At 38.6% G+C, this 22,556-nt stretch overlaps 2 protein-coding genes across 3 annotated transcripts in view; one reads left to right on the plus strand and one right to left on the minus strand.

Moving 5' to 3' along the window:
• Positions 1–18,829, plus strand: part of CENPJ (centromere protein J) — a 40,765-nt gene extending 21,936 nt beyond the window's left edge. Inside the window, exons 9-16 of the mRNA XM_021678205.2 lie at positions 2,900–3,142; positions 7,381–7,465; positions 11,262–11,326; positions 11,806–11,925; positions 15,517–15,657; positions 15,737–15,821; positions 15,905–16,025; positions 18,583–18,829. Coding sequence (XP_021533880.1) covers positions 2,900–3,142; positions 7,381–7,465; positions 11,262–11,326; positions 11,806–11,925; positions 15,517–15,657; positions 15,737–15,821; positions 15,905–16,025; positions 18,583–18,775 — 1,053 coding nt within the window. The 3' untranslated portion in view covers positions 18,776–18,829. The remainder of the gene's footprint in view (positions 1–2,899; positions 3,143–7,380; positions 7,466–11,261; positions 11,327–11,805; positions 11,926–15,516; positions 15,658–15,736; positions 15,822–15,904; positions 16,026–18,582) is intronic.
• Positions 18,830–21,268: 2,439 nt separating this feature from the next.
• Positions 21,269–22,556, minus strand: part of RNF17 (ring finger protein 17) — a 146,816-nt gene continuing 145,528 nt past the window's right edge. For both annotated transcript variants that reach the window (XM_021678204.1, XM_021678203.1), the window contains exon 35: positions 21,269–21,367. In XM_021678204.1, the coding sequence (XP_021533879.1) occupies positions 21,269–21,367 (99 nt within the window). The remainder of the gene's footprint in view (positions 21,368–22,556) is intronic.

Raw genomic sequence — 22,556 nt, forward strand, 5'->3', positions numbered from 1 at the left:
TTCTTGTTTCTCTAACACCATCCATTTTCCACTCAACTGAACCTTGTCATCAGTGTACACACTTGCTCTTCTTAAAATCTCTCTTGCCCGCATACTCCTCGGTCACAAGGGCTGTTTCTTTGTTTCTTTGTAGCAAAACTTCTTGAAAGTGTTGTCTGTTTCACCATCTCCCATCTCAGCTCCTGTTCTCTCTCCACATGCTTCCGTCCACACCACTGCCCTGAAAACTCCCCTGTTTTGGTCCCCAGCCTCTCCCTGATGGGGAGCTCGCAGTCCTCCTGTGACTTGGCCTCCAGCAGCACACGACTGCTCATCAGAGCTTTCATTCGTTTGACACGCAGGAGACCTGGTGCTCTGGGTTTCCCCCTTACCTGGCTGGTGCCTTGCCTCGTCCCCTTTTGCTTTTTCCTTGTCTTTAACTTAATGGTGGAGGCCACCCAGCAGGGAGGATGATCTCCTCTAGTTTCATGCCTTCAGTTAGGATTCATATGCTAAAGACTTCCACATTTAAATCCTGCCTGGACCTGCTCGATGTGCTGGTCTGGTCTATCTGACCAGCTACTGGATAGTTCACCTCCACGTGTCTCCAAATGAACTTCTGCACTTCCCTTCCCCAGCCTTCTCCATCTCGGGTGGCAGCATCCCTGACCTTCCATGTGCTCAGGCCAGAAACCTAGGAGTGTTCTCTTCTCTTTCTCTCACACTGCTTGCTCTTCTGTCAGAAAACGTACCCAGACTTGAGTTGCCATCTCTGAGTTAAAGGACTGGCTGGCCACAGCTCTGCTCCCGCCCTGTCTTTTCCATGAGTTGTTTACCATGTAGCAGCCAGTGATTCTTCTGGAAAGACGCCAGGTCTCGTCCCTTCTCTGCCCATGGCCCTTTAATGGCTCCACTTTTTTCTTATAATAAAAGCCCCAGTCCTTACAATGGGCCTCAAATTCCTATATAATCTGGTGTTCTTTCACCTTTTTCCCTCTGTGTCATTCGTTCTGCCCCAGCTCACTGGCCTGCTTGCTGTTCTGCGACTGTGCCCAGGCACCCTCCTCCCTCGTGTATTTACTGGTGCTTCTGGGAATGCTCTTCCCCTGAACAGCCACGTGGCTCACACTGAGCCTCCTTCAGGTCTCTGTTCAGTGAGACCTGCCATATTGAATACTGCAGCTTCCCTTCCCTGCATATGCTCCCTTCCCCGCAATACTGCTTTCTTCTGCCTGCCTTGTCTTTTCTTCCCTAGGCCCTGTCCCCTTCAACACAAGTCTCCTTGCAATCTTTGTTTTGTTCTTTGTATTCCAGGGACCCAGAACAGTACCTGATAGTAGGTATTTTATAAATATTAATTGCTGTTGAATTATTTTTTAACCTTATTGAGGAATAATTGAAAAATATAAGCATGCATATTTAAAATGTACAGTGTAATGATTTTATATACAAAGCAAGATCAAGATGGTAACACATCCATCACCTTACATAGTTAACTCTTTGTGTGGGTGTGCGTGCTGAGAATGCTTAAGAATCTGCTCTCAGCAACATCTGCTCTCAGCAACAACATCTGCTCTCAGTGTACACCACCGTATTATTACTGTAGTCACCATGTTGTACGCTGCTCCTCAGAACTTATTCGTCTTATAACTGCGGGCTTGTATCCTTTGACCTTCATCTCCCCATTTCCCTTTCCCCCAGCCCCTGGCAACCACCATTCTGTTGTTTCTATAAAGTTGGCTTTTTTCTTTTTTTCTCTAAGATTCCCCATATAAGTGATACCATACAGTATTTGTCTTTTCTCTTTGGCTTATTTGCTTTTGAATTCTTAACCTATTTAGACTTATGTGTTACCATTTTAATATTAATAAGTCTCTTTGCCTACATGATGATAATGCTTACCAGCTAGAAATTGCTCATTTATTGGTTATACTCCACAATTTTATAAATAGGGAGGCTGATGTTTAGGGAGGTTAATACCTTCTTTGAAGAGCTTTTAAGACATGGAACTGGGATTTGAGCGTTGATCTCACCCAAACCCAGAGTCCATGCTCCCTGTGATGTGACCACCCCCCAAGGGAGCTCCTTCCAGCCCTAGTCTCTTTCTGTAACGGGGTTGCTTTTTTGGCAGTCATGAGGCTTACATGAAAATGGATAGACGTCAAGTTTTACATGTGTATTAATGAGCTGCTTAGGGCTCCTCACTTCCCTTAGGCTCATATCAGGTAAGGTTCTCAGGTGGTGAGCAATGAGGTCTTGCTTCCACCCATGCTCCTTCCTCAGCTCTCAGGCACTCCCCATATCTTGCACCCACATAAGCCATGTAGGTGACTAATTTTTCCTTAGTTTTGACATTAATCTTGATTTTTGTTTGTATAATTGCAAATTGCTTCTAGATATTTCCAGGAGTTTCTTCACATTTGTCATTTAGTGCATCTGAAACAAATCATTTTCTTAAAACCAGTTTCTTCTCATGAATTCCAAGTAGAATCTGTTTTCAGGACTGATGGTTTGACTTTGAGTCTTTTAATCATCCCTTTACCTTAACTCTTCCTTCAGTTAGTCATAAATTCCTATTAGTTTTTTCTTTATCCGATAATCCCCAATTTATCTTTTTTTCTATTTCAATAGCTTAGTATAGACCTTTATTACCTCATGACAGTGTTATTGCAGTGAACTCCTAAGTGGTGCCTGCCTCCTTCTGGAATCAGTTTTGTTGATGGTATAAGGTGAGTCTCTAACCTGAACCCCAGTCCCTTTCATGAAGAACTTGGTATTTTTGAAATGTGATTGACCAAGCCTTCCCTTTTCTGCTGTCTGTGCTAGGGCAGTACTTCTGTTTTGTTCGTGTGTCTCTTTTCTTCTATTGCATTGTTTTAATCCTAGGTTGTTTTTTTGTTTTTTGTTTTTTTTTTGAGAGGCTTTGAAACAGCAGATAGCAGATTTACAGGAAGATTTGAAAAGAAAGGAAGCAAAATGGTCAAGTACACATGGCCGTCTTAGAAGCCAGATAGAAATGTTGGTCAGAGAGAACACAGACCTCAGGGAAGAAATAAAAGTGATGGAAAGATTCCGACTAGATGCCTGGAAGAAAGCAGAAGCTACTGAGAACAGCCTCAGGACGGGTCCCTGTGTGCCTGCCGCAAAAAAAGATGGGCCCGTGGTAGGTTTGGAGCTGGTTTTGTCAAGTCAGGGAGATGTTAAATATCTGAGCGCTCAAATTTATAGAGCCGAAAAGTAGAGGGTAGTTGCCAGGGCTGGGGGTAGGGGTGGGAATGGGAGGTTGCTCTTCAATGGGGACAGAGTTTCAGTTTTGCAAGAGGAAAAGAGTACTGGATGTGCCTCATGCCACTGACCTGTACGCTTAACAGTGGTTACGAAGGTGAGTTTTATGTATTTTTTACCACAATTGAAAAATTCTTTTGAGTATTGCTGTGCAGTTTTCAAATTCATTTTTAGAATTCTTTTAAAAGAATTATAGTACAGTAGGCAGATAATCTTAGTTAAAACAGGCCAAGTGAAATTTTTTTGCAGCACGTCACATGCATATGATCCTTTTGAATCAAATAATTGGTCTTTCATTCATCTATATTCACAATTATGATGTGCCAGACGCTGATTTTGGGTAGTGGGAATAAGACAATTAACAAAATAGATGAACTTCCTTGCCCTCTTGGAATTTATATTCTAGTGGTGGGAGATTTATAAATAAGATAGATAATAAAATAAATATATGGTGTGTGACATAGTGACAAGAACCAAGGAGAAAAAGCAGGGAAGGGGGATGATAACTGTTGAGGTGGGGGGTGTTGCTGTTTTAGACAGGGTGGCCAAGGAAAGCCTTACTAAAAAAGTGATATTTGAATAATGGCCCGCATTATTAAATATATTAATTTAAATATGTATAATTATTATATATTAAATATAAATATAATAAAGGGGTGCAGATAAGCCTGGGTGAGAGCAGAGCCCGAGAGGAGCCCGAGGCCCAGAGGCTCTCTGCCTGGTGGGCCTGAGCATGAGCATGGCCTGAGGCTGGTGGAGCTAGAGCAGAGTAAGTGGGGAGAATGGTAGGGGATGCGACCGGAGATGTGACAGAGGGAGCTGGGTGCAGAGTACCTTAGGGCCTTAATCAGTTCCTGTAAGCCCTTGCGTGTTTCCTCTGAGAAGGGGAGCGCTTGGAGGGCTGTGATTGGAGTTGACTTAATCTTTTGTTTTAGTAAGCTTACTTTGTCTGCTGTCTACTGTAGACTGAACAGGGAGTGGAGGGGCATACACACAATTCGGAACACCAGTTAGGAGACCGTTGGAGTAATTCACACCAGAGAGAACAGTGGCTTAAGACTTGGGGGAGCAGCAGTGGAGTGCTGAGAAGTGGATGGGATTTATTGATGAGCTGGATATGGGGTATGACAGCCAGGAAGGTGTCAAAAATAGTTTCCAACTTTATTGTAGTGTTTTGGCATAATAGGGTTTCCATTTATTGTAAGACACAAGAAGAGAACATGTATTTATTTCTTGGGGGCATGGATATTAGGATCTCAGCTTTAGAAATGCCTGTGGAGAAGTTAACTGGAGAAGTTTGGAGGAGAAGTTTGAAAACGTGGAGATGTTAACTGGGCAGTTATGCACATATCAGGAGAAGGTTAGGTTGAAGCTAGAAGTTTGGGGTTCATCAGGATGTGTGGTAAAGCTTTGGGCTGGCAGAGATCATCAACGCTGAAAGTGTGGGTAGTGAAGAGATCCACACACTGAGCCAGAGTGTGAGAAGATGGGATGAGGAGAATGGTTAGCCAGAGAGGATAGAGTAAAGGAGGCCAGTGTGGTGTCCTGAGAACCAAGAAAAGAAAGGACTTCTAGGAGAAGAGAGTGGCCAGTGGTGTCAAAGGCTGCTGCTAAATTAGATGAGCACTGACAGTCATTAGGTTTACCAAGTAGGGATGCGTTGAAGATAAAAGCCTGACTGGATAAAAGAGACGTTTCAGGCAGTATAAGAAGCTTGTGGGAGAGGTTTTGCAGTAAATGTAAAGAGATGGGGTGGTGGCTGTAAGGAAAGTTGTTTTTGTTTGTTTTTTTTAATGGGAAAATTAACAAGTGTTTGTGTATTGGTAGGATTGATTCAGTAAAGAGGAAAATGCTGATGCCGGAGAAAGTGGGAGAATTGTTGAAGCAATGTTTATAAGTGAGAGGCGAGGGGATTTAGGGAATGAAGGGCGGGTGGGCGGCTGGACTTGGCCAGGAACATAGACAGCGCGTGCCCGATAGCAGAATGTGGAAGGTGTAGCCCCGGGCTTGATGTGTGGTGTCTGCTGGTGGGAAGTTCCCTCCTAATACCTTCACATTGTCAGTGAAGTAGGAAGCTTGGTCATCAGCTGAGAGTGAGGATGGAGAAGTGTAGGAGGTTTGAGGAGATGGGAGAAAGTGTGACATTGTTGTCTAAGGGAGTGGAAAGCAAAGGGACTGGGGAAGTGTAGCCTGATTCCTGGGCTGCTTTGGGGGCCAATGTAGGTTAGAGATCATACATTTCAAGTGAGAATTGTTTGTATTATTTTCTTGTTCAGCTTTTTGGTTGTAGGGTGGTGGAGAGTTATATTTTAGAAGAGGTGTGGTCATGCAGGTGAATACCCAAAGTGGGTGAGGGGCATGGGAGTCAACGGTATATGCAGCCAGAGTAACTGTAGTGAACCATGAATTAAGCTGCACAAGATGGGCGTAAGGCTATACGGTTTTGAGGGACATAGAAAATCTGTATGGATCAGTGAATTGTAGGGCCCTGGAGGCTGTACACATTGGTGGAGTTAGGGTGTTAGAGGAGTGAGCTGGAAGGATAGGATGTGGCAGTCAGAAGAAAGTGGAATTCTTGCCTCTTCCCCAAACGTTTTATTATAACAGCTTCCCCAAACAAATTTGAAAGAATAGTGTGATGAACACCTGAATAGTCACCTAGATACGACCACTGTTAACATTTTACCACTTGTGTATATGTATTTTGCTGGACCATTTGAAGCTAATTGGAGAAATAATGGCATCTTACCCTTTAGTACTTTAGCATTTTATTAAATGGCATTGGCTTTTTGAATAGACCAGGCTAATTATTTTGTAGAATGCCCCACATTCTGGCTTGGAGGGCTTCGAAATTGAGATCTTTGCAGTTACTGATAATTGCAGATATTGATAATGACTAGTTCTAGAGTTTGCCCCTTGGCATGCATGACTGAGGTAGGATGGAGTAGGGCAGGAAATAGAAGCTAAGGCAAGGGGGGTACATGGTGGATGAGTCATAGACATGAGACGCAGAGCTGGGGCAAGGGTGGTTAGGGAGGAGAGAGATTTATTGGAAGTGGTGACGGGGAGCAAGGAAGACCTCTACCCTACCCCTAAACCTAGGGGTGTGAGTTCTGAGGGTGAGAAACTTCTGTCTCTGGAAGTGGGCTGTGGTGAGCCATCTTCTCGGTGGGGAGCTAGGGCTCAAGGTGAGAGCAAGATGGTAAGGGGTGTGTTCACAGGAGAGGTTGAGATAAAGGGGTTTTGCTGATGTTGAGTTCCTGCCCTCTTCTTTGGCTAATCTGGTAACAATCACAGAAAACTGTTTCATTTTATCTTGTCTGTTAGGCCCTCACTTGAAGAATGAATATATGGTTGACCTTTGAACCATATAAAACCATGTGTTTGGACTGTGCGGGTCCACTTGTATGCATATTTTTTCAATAAATACAGTACAGTACTGTAAATATATTTTCCCATCCTTAAGATTTTAATAACATTTTCTTTGCTCTACCTGACTTTATTGTAAGAATACAGTATAGGGCGCCTGGGTGGCTCAGTTGGTTAAGCGACTGCCTTCGGCTCAGGTCATGATCCTGGAGTCCCGGGATCGAGTCCCGCATCAGGCTCCCTGCTCTGCAGGGAGTCTCCTCCTCCCTCTGACCCTCCCCCCTCTCATGTGCTCTCTCTCTCATTCTCTCTCTCTCAAATAAATAAATAAAATCTTAAAAAAAAAAAAAGAATACAGTATATAATACATAGGACATACAAAGTATGTGTTAATCTGCTGCTTATGTTGTCAGGAAGGCTTCCAGCCAACACAGTAGGCTGTTAGTAGTCACATTTTGGGAGAGTCAAAAGTTACACATGGATTTTCAAGTGTGTGTGGGGGGGGTGTCACTGCCGCTAACCCCCCCGCCCAGTGTTGTTCAGGGTCAGCTGTATTTCTAAAGGTGGGGTGTGTGTATAGTTCATTCCTAAATAATAGCTTGTTCCCTCTGACCTGTAGTGATAAATGAAAACAACATAAATGAACAAACTTAACCCATTTTCATTGCAAACTGAGTTTTAGTTTCATTCATTGTACTAATGTGTAGACAACACTAATTTTATATTCAAAATTATCTCATACTATAGAATTCATCATTTCGATTATCAAAGAGTCAAATTTCTTCAGGAACCCAGGTAGAAAAATACAAGAAAAATCATTTGCCGACACAAGGTAAGAAATTACCTTTATAAAATACTTAAGGAATTTAAAGAATAGAGAATTTACACCAATTTAAGAAATAAAACATTATAAATATCATTAAAGCCCTTGTGTATTCTACTCCCCTACCTATTTCCACCCTGACAACATTCCTTTGCTTGTTTTTCATTCTTTTACTACATTGTGTCCATAAATCAATATAGTATTGTTTCTGTGTATCCCTCTACAATTTGTTTTTTTCTCTCAATATTTTGATACTCCCATTAATACATATAAACTCTAGTTTATTGATTTTAATAGTTACAGATTCCATGTATATTTGTTACAGTTGAGTTTTCCTGTTGATGGAGTTCATGCTTTTCCCCAGTTTGTCAATAGAATGAATAGGGCTGCAGAACTTATCTGTCCTGTGAGTTTCTCTAAGACACGTACCAAGAGTAGGATGCTGGGTCATACCAGGCTTGTGCTGTAGGTTTTCCCTTTGTTCTGCAAAGTGGTTTTGCCATTTTTTTTACCATCAGCAGAATATGCTTTTGTGCTTACCCTTCACCTGGTCAGACTGAAGTTGTGGCCAGTCAGATGGGTGTGAAATGGTGGGTTAGTGTAATTTTAATATGCATTTCCCTGATTACTGATAAGGTTGTGTGAGCATCTCTTTGTATATTTAGTGGGCATTTGGGTTTCCTCTTTTGTGAATTGCCTGTTCATTTCTTTGGCCTGTTTAAAACTTTATAGGGAGGGGAGGTTTCTCCTTATTGAAGTTCTTCTTCATACTAATCCTTTCTCAGTTACAAGCACCGCTAATATTTTCTCCCAGTTCTGGGTTTAGCTTTTCGGTTTGTGTTTTTTATGTGCATGTTTTCCTTTTTTTTTTTAAGATCTATTTATTTATTTTAGAGAGAGAGAGTATGCAATGGGGGAGGGGCAGAAGGAGAGAGGAGGGGAAGCAGACTCCCTGCTGAGCAGGGAGCCCCTTGTGGGACTCCATCTCAAGACCCTGAGATCATGACCTGAGCAGAAACCAGGAGTCAGAGGCTTAACCGTCTGAGCCACCTAGGTGCCCCTGTTTTTCCTTTTATTATTGAATTTATCAATCTTTTTTTTATGACTTTAAGAAATCTTTCTCAATCCTTAGGTCACAAATATACTGTTTTCTCTTACAAACTTTTGTTTTCACAACTGGGTTTTTACCTGGAATTTTTAGAAATTATTTTCATGAACTAAATTTAGAAAAGTGGATATAACATGCAGTTTGACAATTATAAAGGACATACTTAGATAACTACCAGCTAGATAAAGAAATAGAGTAGCAGCACCCCAGGGCTGTCCCCTCTGTGATCATATTACATTGTTTCTCTTTGTAGTTTCTACTCTCATAGGTGCAGCCCTAAAAAATGTTTTGTTTTCGAACTTTCTGAATAGTTATACTGTATGTGTTCCAATAGTTATACTGTATGTCTTCTTTTACTGTACATTGTTTTTGAGAGTCATATTGATCTGCAACTCTAGTTCACTAAAATTTTCAAAAACTGCAAGGCAGTTTGAATGTTTATGAATATATTACAGTTGACTATTCTATTGATGATTAAATTTTTTTTTTTTAAATTTGGGATGTTAAACAGTGATGCTATGAACATTCTTAAACATTTCTGGTATACACATTCATTTCTCCAAGGCACGTACTGGAATTACTGGGTAATCAGTAAGAATATCTTTAACACTCATAGATTTTGCCAAAACATTTTCCAAAATGATTTTACTATCTAACCAGCAATGTAATGTAAGCGCTTGCATTGTTCCACACCTTGTTGATACTTGGTATTGTCAGACTTAAATTTTTGCCAGTCTGGTAGGGATGCAACACTATCTCATTATAGTTTTGAAATGGTTGAATACCTTTGCCTATATTTACTAGCTATTTAGACTCCCTCTTTTGAGAAAAATTGATCAGGTCTTTTACTCATTCTGTGCTGTTGTTTGTCTTTTTCTTAATTGGTTTATGGGGGCATTTCCTCTTCCCCCATCATAATCTTTTAACAGTTACACATTGCAGATATCTTCTTACAGTCTGTGGCCTGCCTTTTTACTCTTACCTTTTGATGAACCAAAACTCTTTATCTTTTTTATTGAAATGTATTCAATGTATAACATTGTATAAATTTAAGATGTATGGTATGTTGATATATTTATATGTTATGATTGCCAATGTAGTGATAAATAGCACCTGTATTACATCACATAGTTGTATCTTTTTTGTGTGTGTGTGTAACACATAGTTAAATCTTTTTAGTGGTTGGAGAATTTAAGATCTAGTTTCTTAGCAAATTTGTTGATTGTAATACAGTATTATCTATATTCACTATACTGTGCATTAGCTCTCTAGGACTTATTTACTACTTGTTACAAGTTTCTACCCTTAAACAACATCACCCCTTCTCCCCCAAACTCCCACCTCTTGGTATCCACCACTTCACTCTCTTTTTACAAAAAGTTAGGCCTCTTTGGATTTCACATATAAGTGAAATCATACAGTATTTGTCTTTCTCTGTCTGACTTACCTCACTTAGCATAATGTCCTCAAAGTCCATCCATGTTACTGCAAATTATGTCCTTCTCTCTCATGGCAAAATAATATTCCATTGTGTATATATATCACATAATCTTTATCCATTCATATGCTGATGGGCACTTAGGTTGTTTCCATATCTTGGCTATTGTGAGTAATGCTGCAGTAAACATGGGCTTCAATATCCCTGTTTTCATTTCCTTTGGGCATGTACTCCGAAGTGGCATAGCTGGATCATATGGTAGGTCTATTTTTAATTTTTTGAGGAACGTGCATATTGTTTTCTATAGTGGATGAACCAGTTTAACATGCCCACCAACGGTGCACAAGGATTTCCTTTTCTCCACATCCTTGCGAATACTTATCTCCTGTCTTCTTGATGATAGCCTTTCTGGCAGCTGCGAAGTGGTATCTTGTGGTTTTGATTTGCATTTCCTGGATAATTAGTGATGTTGAGCATCTTTTCATGTACTGTTGGCCATTTGGATGTCTTCTTTGGAAAAATGTCTATTGAGTTCCTTTGCCCATTTTTCAGTCGTATTTTTTTTTTTGTTACTGAGTTATAGGAGTTCTTTCTGTATTTTGGATATTAATCCCTTATCTGATATATGGTCTGCAAAAGTTTTCCCATTCTGTAGGTTGCCTTTTCATTTTGTTGATTATTTCTTTTGCTGTACAGAAGCTTTTGAGTTTTGATTTGTTGATTTTTGCTTTTGTTGCTTGTGCTTTTGGTATCAAGAAATTATTGCCAAGACCAGTGTCATAGAGCTCCTTCCCTATGTTTTCTTCTAGACCACAGCAATTAGGCCTGGATTTTAATGAAATGCCCAGTTATTTTGTTAAGCAAAATTCTATTTGTCTTGTTGGATGCCTCTATTATATCTACCCCACACCTAAGCCTCTAACTGAAGTCCTTGTGATTATCTCCAAAATACCTTTGGGTTCATCTGTTAGGTTAGTTGAACACCTGTCTCTTCTTCCAGATTGTAAACTCTCAAAAAGTAGATATTGTCCTTGTCTGTCTTGGTCACACAGATTTAAGTGCCTATTAAATATTTGAACTTATATAATAAACTCCTACGAATTGGTAAAGCAAAATATTAAAAATTCCTTACTTAATGGGTAAAGGACAGTAGTTCACAAAGGGATATGAACTAAGGAAATGTTTGACCATAATATTAAGTAAACTTAAAACTTTCAATTAAATCTGAAAATTAACTCTTGACAATTATATTCTAACAGGTAATCCATCTCGAAGATCCAAGCCTGTGCCTCCTCGTGATTTAGGCAGTTCGGATAAGGGACAAGTAAATCTCTTTATATTTTTATATATTTAAGCATAGATTACTCAGGCTTAAAATTGCTTAGTTAACTAAGTTTCTAAACCATTTATAAAGGAGGTTTTTAAAAAGATTTTATTCATTTATTTAAGAGAGAGCTCTTGTGTGGGGGGGAGGGACAGAGGGAGAGGGAGAGATTGAATCTCAAGCAGGCTCTGCGCTGAGCGCAGAGCCTGACGTGGGGCTCGATCTTACAACACTGAGATCATGACCTGAGCTGAAACCAAGAGTCAGACGCTTAACCGACTGACCCACCCAGGCACCCCTATAAAGGAGGTTTTTTTTTACTTAACATTGTGAATGTTTTTTATATAACACCAACTTCTAGTCATCAAATCCTATAAGAGTAGAATCTGGCATTTGGAAATAAATGTAAGTTTTAGCTGTTTGAAATGTGATTACATGTCCTTTAGGACAGATAAAAAGAACGCATCTTCTCCTTGCAGACTGCCTCACCCAGGGAGGCCCCTGAACCAGTGGACTTCCCAGATCCTGAGTGTAAAAAGGACGACAAAAAGGAGGAAAAAGAAGAAATTCAGGGAGAAATCAGTCATCCTGATGGAAAGGTTAAAAAATTTTTTAAAAATAATGAATACTATAAGAAATTAATATAGGTTAAAGTAGAGTTGGAACACTTAGATTCTAAGTTAATTGATCTTTCAGACTGTAGAGGGGGCTTAAGAACTATAGTTCCTTGGAGTGTGACCTTAGCTTGAGCATTTGGACTCCTCTAAAAATGCTTGACACACACATGCGTTTAGTTGCCATTTCTAGTTTAGAGATACAGCAAATTACAAAGGAAGTACACTTCCTTTGTTTAAACTCTGTTCTTCCTCTAAACATAGCTAAAAAGCCTTTGTCATCTTGGTACTTTTTAAAAGCCTCCGTTCAATGCTTTACCCTTCCTGCAGCCTTTCTGTCTATCTCCAGCTCACAGTTTTACTTTCGTGCTTAGGAAAAGTTTTGAGCAGGATACTGCCTGGCTGGGTGTTCCAGCTAGAAGAAAGAATGAAAAGGGAAGGGACATAAATAGGTTTGTTAGCAGGGAGGGGATGACGTGAGTTTTCCTCAGGTTTATAGAAAATTTACTTCTCCACAAAGCCTTATTTGATTTATTTTAATTGAAATTATAAGGCCAAAGTTCACTGCTAGTCTTGAGGAATGAGGGAAGGACAAAAGAATAACAAAGGAAGAAGTTGTAGACTTTTCTTGTACCAATTCTGCTTTTGTATAACAAATTGTTGGTGGGAAAAGGTTTTCTTTAGAAGAATTCTGTGGATAAATGGAAAAGGAATGAGAAAATTTGAGTCATCACTGTGCAGTCTCTAATGAAATAAGGGATCTAGGCAGTAGTCATGAATAAGCACTGAACTCCTAGATGAGAGGTTGATGGGGCTTCATGGCAGATCTAACTGATCTGACCCAGTCGGTCTTGTGGTCATGAGGACAGTCGCATACTGCACTTCTGAATGTGTAGCCATAAGCCGCTCTCAGCAGTTCGTAGAAAGTATTCTTGTTAGAGTAATTCAACCAGACTTTATTCACACCTCTAGATGTAACTACTAGTTTTTCCCAGGAAGTATAGGGGGTACGAGAACATGTTAAATGACACCATGATTGGAAAGCAGTCAACCAAATCCAGAATGTGGGAAATTTTACATGTTCAGTGACCTAGTTCTTTCAATAAGTAATCATCACTAAAAAGGGGGCAGGGAGGTGAATGTTAAAGGTTGAGATTTAAGGGACATGTCATCAAGTGTTGTGTGGACCTTGTTTTGATCCTGATTCAAATAAACTGTAAAAAGTCCATTTTGTGAATTCAGGGGAAACAACATAGAGGGTTACAATATGATGAAGGAATTACAGTTTGTTAGGGGCAGTAATGATTTGGTTATGTTAAAACCTATCCTTAAATCAATTGAAGTGTTTTACATATAAAGTGATACCTGCAGTTTACTTTAAAAAAAAAACTCAGTAAAAAAGAAATTGAAGATGACACAAACAAATACAAAGATACTCCATGCTCATGGATTGGAAGAATTAATATTGTTACAATGTCCATACTACCCAAAGTTATCTACAGATTCAGTGCAATCCCTATCAAAATGGCAACAGCATTTTTCACAAAACTAGAATAATACTAAAATTTGTATGGGAATCACAAAAGACCGTGAATACCGAAAGCAATTACGAAAGAAATAATCCCAGACTTCGAGTTGTATTACAAAGCTGTAATAATAGAACAGTATGGTACTGACACAAAAATAGACACATAGATCAATGGGACAGAATAGAGAGCCCATGCTTTTTTTTTTTTTTTTTAAAGAGGACGGGTTTTTTGTTGTTGTTTTATTTTAAAGATTTTATTTATTTATTTGACACACAGAGAGAGACAGAGAGGGCAAGCACAAGCAGGGCGAGCAGCAGAGGGAGAGGGAGAAGCAGACTCCCCACCAAGCAGGGAGCCCGATGTGGGGCTCAATCCCAGGATCCTGGGATCATGACTTGAGCTGCAGGCAGATGCTTAACCACCTGAGCCATCCAGGCGCCCCTAAATCCATGCTCTTATGGTCAATTAATCTATGACAAAGGAGGCAAGAATATACAATGGGAAAAAGACAGTCTCTTCAATAAATGGTATTAGAAAAACTGGACAGCTACCTGCAAAAGGATGAAACTGAACCACTTTCTTATACTATATACAAAAACAAACTCAAAATGGATTGAAGACCTAAATGTGAGACCTGAAACTATAAAAATATAAAAGAGCACAGGCAGTAACCTCTTTGACATCAGCTATAGCAACATTTTTCAAGATAGGTCTTCTAAGACAAGAGAAACAAAAGCAAAACTATTGGGACTACACCAAAATAAAAAGCTTTTGTGCATAGCAAAGGAAGCCATCAATAAAACAAAAAGGCAGCTTACTGAATGGGAGAAGATATTTGCAAATGACATCTCTGATAAGGTGTTAGTATCCAAAATATATGAAGAACTTAAACGACTCAACACCCAAAAAACAATCCAATTAAGAAATGGGCAGAGGACTCCAACAGACATTTTTCCAAAGAAGACATACAGATGACCAACAGACACATGAAAAGATGCTCAACATCACTAATCAGGAAAATGCAAATCAAAGCCACAATGAGCTATCACGTCACACCTGTCAGAATGGCTAAAATAAAAAAGACAAGAAATAACAAGTGTTAGTGAGAATGTGGGGGAAAAGGAACACTGTACACTGTTGATAGGAATGCAAACTGGTGCAGCCACTCTGGAAAAACAGTATGGAGGTTCCTCAAAAAGTTAAAATAGAAATACCATGATTCAATAATTCTACTACTGGGTATTTACCCAAAGGAAACAAAAACACTAATTCAGAAAGATATATGTGCCCTTATGTTTGTTGCAACATTATTTACAATAGTCAAGGTATGGAAGCAACCTAAGCGTACACTGATAGACAAAGGGGTAAGGAAGATGTGTGTACACACACACACTGGAATATTACACAGCCATAAAAAAGGATGAGATCTTGCCATTTGTTACAACATGGATATACTTAGATGGTATTATGCTAACGGAAGTAAGTCAGACTAAGTACCATATGATTTCACATGGAATCTCAAAAAATCAAATGAATAAACCAAAAGCAGAATCAGACCTATAAATACAGAGAGCAAACTAATGGTTGCCATGGGGGGAGTTGGGGGTATGGACAAAATGGGTCAAGGGGAGTGGGAGATACAGGTTTCTAGTTATGGAATAAGTCATGGGGATCAAAGGTGCAGCATAGGGAATATGGTCAATGATACCATAATAGCATTTTCTGGTGACAGATGGTAGCTACACTTGTGGTGAGCACAGCATAACATATAGACTTGTAAAATCACTGTGTTGTACACCTGAAACAAATATTGTGTGTCAACTTAATAAAAAGAAAACTCAGCAAAAAATGAGTTTGTTTTGGGGGAATAGGTGACATAAGAATGGTGATGTGTTGATACTTGGAGACAATATTTTTGAGACAATGTTTTTGCCTTTAATTATGAAAGATTTCAAAGGTAATTTGGAGGAGAATTAGGGATATTTTTGTCATGTGGTATCAGGGGGAAATCTCTCCTATTGATAATCTTGTTTCTCTTTTTTTGTAGATAGAAAAGGTTTATAAGAATGGGTGCCATGTTATATTGTTTCCAAATGGAACTCGGAAAGAAGTGAGTGCAGATGGGAAGATTGTCACCGTCACTTTCTTTAATGGTGATGTGAAGCAGGTCATGCCAGATGAGAGAGTGGTAAGTTTCCCTAGCATTGTTTTTCTCCATGGCTTAAACATCTCTAGAGAAAACACATACTGACTTTGTGTCTTTACAGATCTACTACTATGCATCTGCCCAGACTACTCACACTACTTATCCAGAAGGATTAGAAATCTTACATTTCTCAAGTGGACAAATAGGTAAAAACTTGCTCTGCCCTCTCCTAATTTAATACTTTCCTTTCTTTAAAAATAAAATACTTACAGTAACCTTTTTTAAACAGAGAAACATTTCCCAGATGGGAGAAAAGAAATCACATTTCCTGACCAGACAATCAAAAACCTATTTCCTGATGGACAAGAAGAAAGCATTTTTCCAGATGGTACAATTTTAAGAGTACAAAGGTATGTTATATGTTAAATTTGCTTCTAGATTTGCCTATTTTCAACTTGTATTTCCAAGTGAATTTTTAAAATCTTAAAATATTTATATAAGTCATTCAGAATTTCAGTAAGTTTAGTAGTGAGTACAGATACACACTTTGAGAGCAGGTGAAAAGAGTTCAGCATTTTAGAGTTTAGAACTTAGAGACATATAGGTTCTAATACATAGTCTGTAGCCTAGAAACCTAAAGGGAGTCTGTCTCTACAGTACTTCACAAAAAGGGAATGGCAAGTATTTGTACAGAAATAAATTTGGTGGGGCGCCTGGGTGGCTCAGTCAGTTAAGCGTCTGCCTTTGGCTCAGTTCATGATGCCAGGGTCCCTGGGATGGAGCCCCGCGTCAGGCTCCCTGCTCAGCGTGGATCCTGCTTCTCCCTCTCCCTCTGCCCCTTCCCACTGCTGATGCTCTCTCTATTGCTCTCTCTCTCAAATAAATAAAATCTTAAAACAAAAAATTTGGTGAAATTTGAAAACAGTGAATAAGACACAAAGAAGGAAAGCCGCCCTATCAGTTTTTAAAGAACAATAATGAACGATGATGGCAATATCTGAATTAGACTGTGTCTCTTCTCTTATATTTTGATTTGCTGGATCTCCCTGTCCCTTCCTGATTAGTATTTTATTCCTCTGGCCTCCCTTACTCATTTCTTTAAAATAGCAACTTCTTTATCCTTCTGAGTGTTACATTTCTTGAAGTTAGAGACTTCTTCTTAGTGACTTCTTCAATCCACAATACAGAGCTTCTTGTAGTCACCATTTTAATTAAAACCCTGAAAGTTTGTCAGGTCCACTGTCCTACTTAGTTTGCACCCTCCTCTCCTAGGTGTGCATGCATTTAACTAACTTGAGTTGTGTATTAGAAAGTTAGCAAAAAAAAAAAAAGTGGTAAAAATACTGATTCAAATAATGTAGGAACTTCTTATAGTCATGGTAGTATTTTCCCTTAACATGGTTTGAAACTTTTCTCTGGTGCTTAAAAAATAAATACCAATCTCTCCTAAAACTTGAGGAAAATCTTTTTTTTTTTTTTTTTTGAGGAAAATCTTATATGTACATTATACTTTGAGCAATTTCAGAAAATTTTCCATCTTTTTTTAACTTATGTTTGAAATTTTTTTATAATAAAAAGTAGAGAAAATGATATGAAAAACTCCATGTACCCATCTGTCCATCTTCAACAAGTATTAACTAATGGCCAGTCTTTTTTCATCTACATTCAAGCAAATCCCAGATATCAGATCATTCAGAATTATTTTGGCATTTTTTATTTATAGCGGTGATTCTTCAACTTAACTGTGCATTAAAACCACCTGGAAGGGGCATCTGGGTGGCTCAGTCGTTGGGCGTCTGCCTTCGGCTCAGGTCATGATCCCAGGGTCCTGAGATCGAGCCCCATATCGGGCTCCCTGCTTGGTAGGGAGCCTCCTTCTCCCTCTCCTACTCTCCCTGCTAGTGTTCCTGCCCTTGCTCTGTCAAATAAATAAATAAAATCTTTAAAAAAAAAAAAACAAAACCACCTGGAAGAATTGTTCATTTGGAGATTGCTGGACCCCACGCCAATAATTTGCATTTCTAATAATGTCTTGGGAGATGCTGTCATCCCTGGTCCTGGGGCTGCACTTGATAAAACAGTGGCTCTCAAAATGGCTTTTAGTTCTAACACTTATGTGGCACAAAGCCATTACATTCACATAAAATTTGAGAAATAACCAAAATAGAAAAAAACCCCACTGTGTTGAGAAGTGGTGATTCACAGTCTATAGCCTAGCTTTGTGTTTCTAACGGCACATTATAGATAGATGTAGGGGTTCAGTTTGAATGTCCTGCACACACATCAAGCAGTCCACTTGGGATTAACAGCTTCTTTGTTCCACTGCTTCAGAATAGGTCTTAAGTCTGATTTATGGCCCTTCCCAGGGATATAAACCTCTTCTCCAACCTGATAAAGAGCAAGCACTCAGACTGCTTAAAACATAGTGAAAAGAATAAAGGTCAAAACTGAAAGCCATATTTTTTTTTTAAAGACTTTATTTATTTGAGAGAGTGAGAGAAAGAGAGCGCACACGCACAAGTGGGGAGCGGCAGGCAGAGGGAGAAGCAGGCTCCCCACTGAGCAAGGAGCCCAATGTGGGACTTGATCCCAGGACCCTGGCATCATGACCTGAGCTGAAGGCAGCCGCTTAACCGACTGAGTCACCCAGGCGCCCCTGAAAGCCGTATTTTAATACAATGCCCAATTTTTCTTAGAGGCGGAATACATGTGAAGTTAAAAAACCTAAGTATTTTGTAGTGAAAAAATTTATTAAAAACTTTTCATGGGCACATTTAAGTGCTAATCTGATCAGTGGAGCTATCAGCCTGAAGCAGAAACAGTGTGGAAAGAATTTGCAAAGAAGGTATTGTGCAAGGAGAGGACCAATGGAGGTTCTAGGAGAGGAAAGAACTGCCAGACAAAAGGCCATTTTTAGATCATTTTCCTGTTATATAATATTTTAAAGAAATTAAATTTTATTTACAGAGATGGCAACAAAATCATAGAGTTTAATAATGGCCAAAGAGAACTACACACTGCCCAGTTCAAGAGACGGGAATATCCAGATGGCACTGTTAAAACTGTATATACAAATGGTCATCAAGAAACAAAATATACATCCGGTCGAATAAGGGTTAAAGACAAGGATGGTAATGTTCTAATGGATACAAAATTGTAATGATCCTGTGCATGACTAATCATGAAATAACACTAACTTGATTTTCTTGTTAAAAAATGTACATTTCTTGTGGTTTCTGTGGTTTAATTTATACATACTGTGTGTGTTGTGTATATATATAAATGGAAAAGATTGTTTGGATTGTAAAATAAAATGCCATAGCTTTTTATATTCTTTGAAATGTACAAGAACAGCTTTCATTTTTAGTTCACCTTTCTACAGTTAAATGCATGACTAAGGAAAGCATTATTTGTTATAAACTGTATAGACTGCAAAAATAATGAGGCACTTTTATTGAAGATGGTTATAAAAAGTACAAGAAATACAATAGCACAGATTTGCCACGAGCACGTCAGCCATTAAACAAGAACTTGCACAGAAAGTTCACTTGAGGTAAGAGAATGTCTCCAGTCAAAATATACTGTGTTCAGTTAGTACTAAGATTAAAGCATTTTATCTACTAAAGAGGTTCTTTAATTGTAATAGAATGGGAATTTAGAACTGAATGAATACAGATAGGTCAAACACCAAAATAGGTAGAAGAATTCATTCTGTGAGTACAGATAATCATAGTGAGGAGAAAACATTTACTGTGATGGTATATAGTAACTGGTTAAAATGGGAGACTTGAGAATGGAAGGGGTGGGAAAAATAACTAGAGCTGGTATTAACTGATCAACTACAGGTACCTTGACATTATAACCTATAAAACTGTAGGCTGACAGAAGCAAGATGTCCTTGAAGGAAGGGCAAGTCATCTACATATCAATTTACATAATAATTACATAAGTATAGTCACATAAGTGCAATATACAGTAATATTGGCAATGATTCCCATTTTTAAAAACAGCTAAATGTATCAATTCTAGGCGATTTAAGAACTGAATATGAAAGAAGTTGCAAACTTCTCAAATTAGGAGTTATATATATTCAGGATAGGGAAAGATTTTTAAATGAGACACAGTGCAAACTAAAAAAGGTGACAAATGAATGGAAAGTGTGTCCAAAGATACCACAAAAAAGGAGAAAAGATGAGCCACAGATTAGAAGATATATATACCTGACAAAGGATTAATATCCAGAATATATAAAGAATTTCTACAAATCAATTAAGATAATTACAAACAACTCAATAGAAAAATGGACAAAGGATATGAACAAGCAAAGAAGTGACTATTAAACCAGTGAATACATATTGAAATAACGATACTTTTTTATACTAGTATCAATACAGGCTAATAACAGTCCGGCCACACCACACATTGCCAAGGAACTCAGACTACCGATGGTAGTAAATTGAGTAAATCCACTTTTTGGAAAGCAGTTACCTAATGACCTAGTAAGTTCCACTACTAAGTATGTATACTAGAAAACCCGTAACATGTACGCAAGGGGTACTACAGAAGAATATTTGTAATTGAGAAAAAATGTAACAACCTCAATATCAACAGAATTATGTGCAGAGATGGATAGAAGAGTGAGAGTGAATAAAATAGAGCTCTGCATACCAACATGGATAAACAGCACAAATAGTAAATTAAAGGTGCAGTAGCACACTCATTAAAAAAATATACACACCAGTAGTATATCTTGCTTTATGGATGCATTCATATGCAGTAAAATAAGAATGTAAGAATAATAAACACCAAGTTGACAACAATGTTCACCTCTGCAGGGAAGAGAATGGGGAAGGGCACTACAGGAGTCTTCAACTGTACTGAGAGGTCTGTCTTCTGAAACTTAATATACATTCGTAATAAAATGAACTACATTTGTTTCGCGTGCCTAAAATACTTGATTTTGAAATTATTGTAAAATAAAACCAGAAAATATTTGAAAGCAAGTATTTATTAACTTTTTCAAACAGTTCCTGACAGTTTAACATGTAAGGGAAAAAAAAAAGGCCAGCACTACTGCAGCAGAACAAGTCAAGAAAAATAAGCCTGAAATGGCTTACACATAACAAGACTTTCTTCTGGGCTGCTATATAGAGGCTCCGCACTGTATAACTGAAAAACAAAATGCATGTTATTTAAAACCTTTGCTTAATTAAATGTTCAAGCTAGTTACTGAATCACTTGTTACATTTACGTGGATGAATAAACAGCTGGTTACCTAAGTACTTCAATAGCTTTGTTATTAGGTCATGGATTGTTCAGTAGTGTTCTGTGCCTACTATATCCTTATGTGCTTAAATTACTTATAGTGCCCACTTCCTTCTGCTCTTCTGCCCATCCCCAACAACTCTCTGGTACTATGATAGTCATTCCAAGCATTCTTACAGATGCAGATCCTCTTTGATTCTGTATTCAATAGGTGAAAAGGGCCTACGAAGTCTAGAAGAGAGATTCTTGTTGAGCTTTGTTGTCATTCTTTGAGAAATCAAGGAAAGTCTGAAGGTGTTTTATGGGCAATTTAGCATTAATCTCCACTATATCAGTCACATGCCTTATGCTGATTATAAGGGAGAACAAGAAGTCATGATACTTAACATCATTCGTCTCGGTCTGCCAGCCCCATTTCTACTAATGACATATGAACTGGATACTGTTCATCTTCATATAATGTCACTATTTGTTCTGGTGCCTGAGCCTAAAATTAAAAGATAGTTGTCAAGAAATACAGTAATGTCTTTGCTGGTTTCTCCCTCCTATATCTGGCCTATATCATATAGGAAGGAAAATGCATTCTCCAAATTTATGAATAATTTGTATTTTAAAAAGATCTTTGTGATGGTTTCCTATTAAATCCCATTCTTTCCAATCTTATATTTAAAATAACTTCAACCCAAAGTTTTCCTAGATTAAGCCAATGGCTTTAATACTACCATCCCTGTTAAAATTCATTTATATTCTACCTATAAGGCATTATACTTTTACGCATAAACTGACCAAATTTTGAATGTTATTCATAGAGATGAATAAATAATGTCTGTAGGAATACTTACTAGCCCTGTCTGTATTTTCACTGGCTTGAGAGAATCCGTACATAAGCTATTTACACTACTCTGCACACACAAAAGCATATGTGCAGAGGTTTTCAAAAAGCACTTTCTAGTAACAGCACTGTTTCATTAAGAACTCATTCTTGTCAGAGCCAGTACATCAGGAATCCCCAAATCCTGGATCCCAAAATCAGGGTAGGTTGGGCTGAAACAACAGTGCTGAGGACTAGGGTGAATTAAGAGTATATTTCCATTCAAAGGAGTTGATATACCACTTTGGCTGACTGCCATTTTGGAAAAGAGACCTAGGATTCCTGGAATTTAAAATATTTAATCAGAAGTCAAGGGGCGCTGTGTGGCTCAGTCGTTAAGCGTCTGCCTTCAGCTCAGGTCATGATCACAGGGTCCTGGGATCGAGCCCTGCATTGGGCTCCCTGCTCCGCGGGAAGCCTGCTTCTCTCTCTCCCGCTCCCCCTGCTTGTGTTCCCTCACTCGCTGTGTCTCTCTCTGTCAAATCAATAAAATCTTAAAAAAAAAATACTTAATCAGAAGTCAAATACAGACTTTTTGGGGGTAAATTTTTCCAATTTTAGAAGAGGTTCAGGCCAGATTCTGCCTATGGGCTACCCCTTTGTGACATGCTAAACCTCTAAAGAAAGCATATTTATATTAAACACGATCTGAACTTTCTCATTTGAACATTTATTTTTTTTAAATAAATGTGTTATATGTGTGATATAGGTGTGTGTGTGTGCTGTTGATTGTGTGGTGTGTCTGTGGTATGTTTGGTGTGTGTGTTGTATGTATAGTGTGTATGTGGTATGTGGGTATGTGTGT

Source organism: Neomonachus schauinslandi, chromosome 3 (genome assembly GCF_002201575.2).
Source record: "Neomonachus schauinslandi chromosome 3, ASM220157v2, whole genome shotgun sequence".
NCBI lineage: Eukaryota > Metazoa > Chordata > Mammalia > Carnivora > Phocidae > Neomonachus > Neomonachus schauinslandi.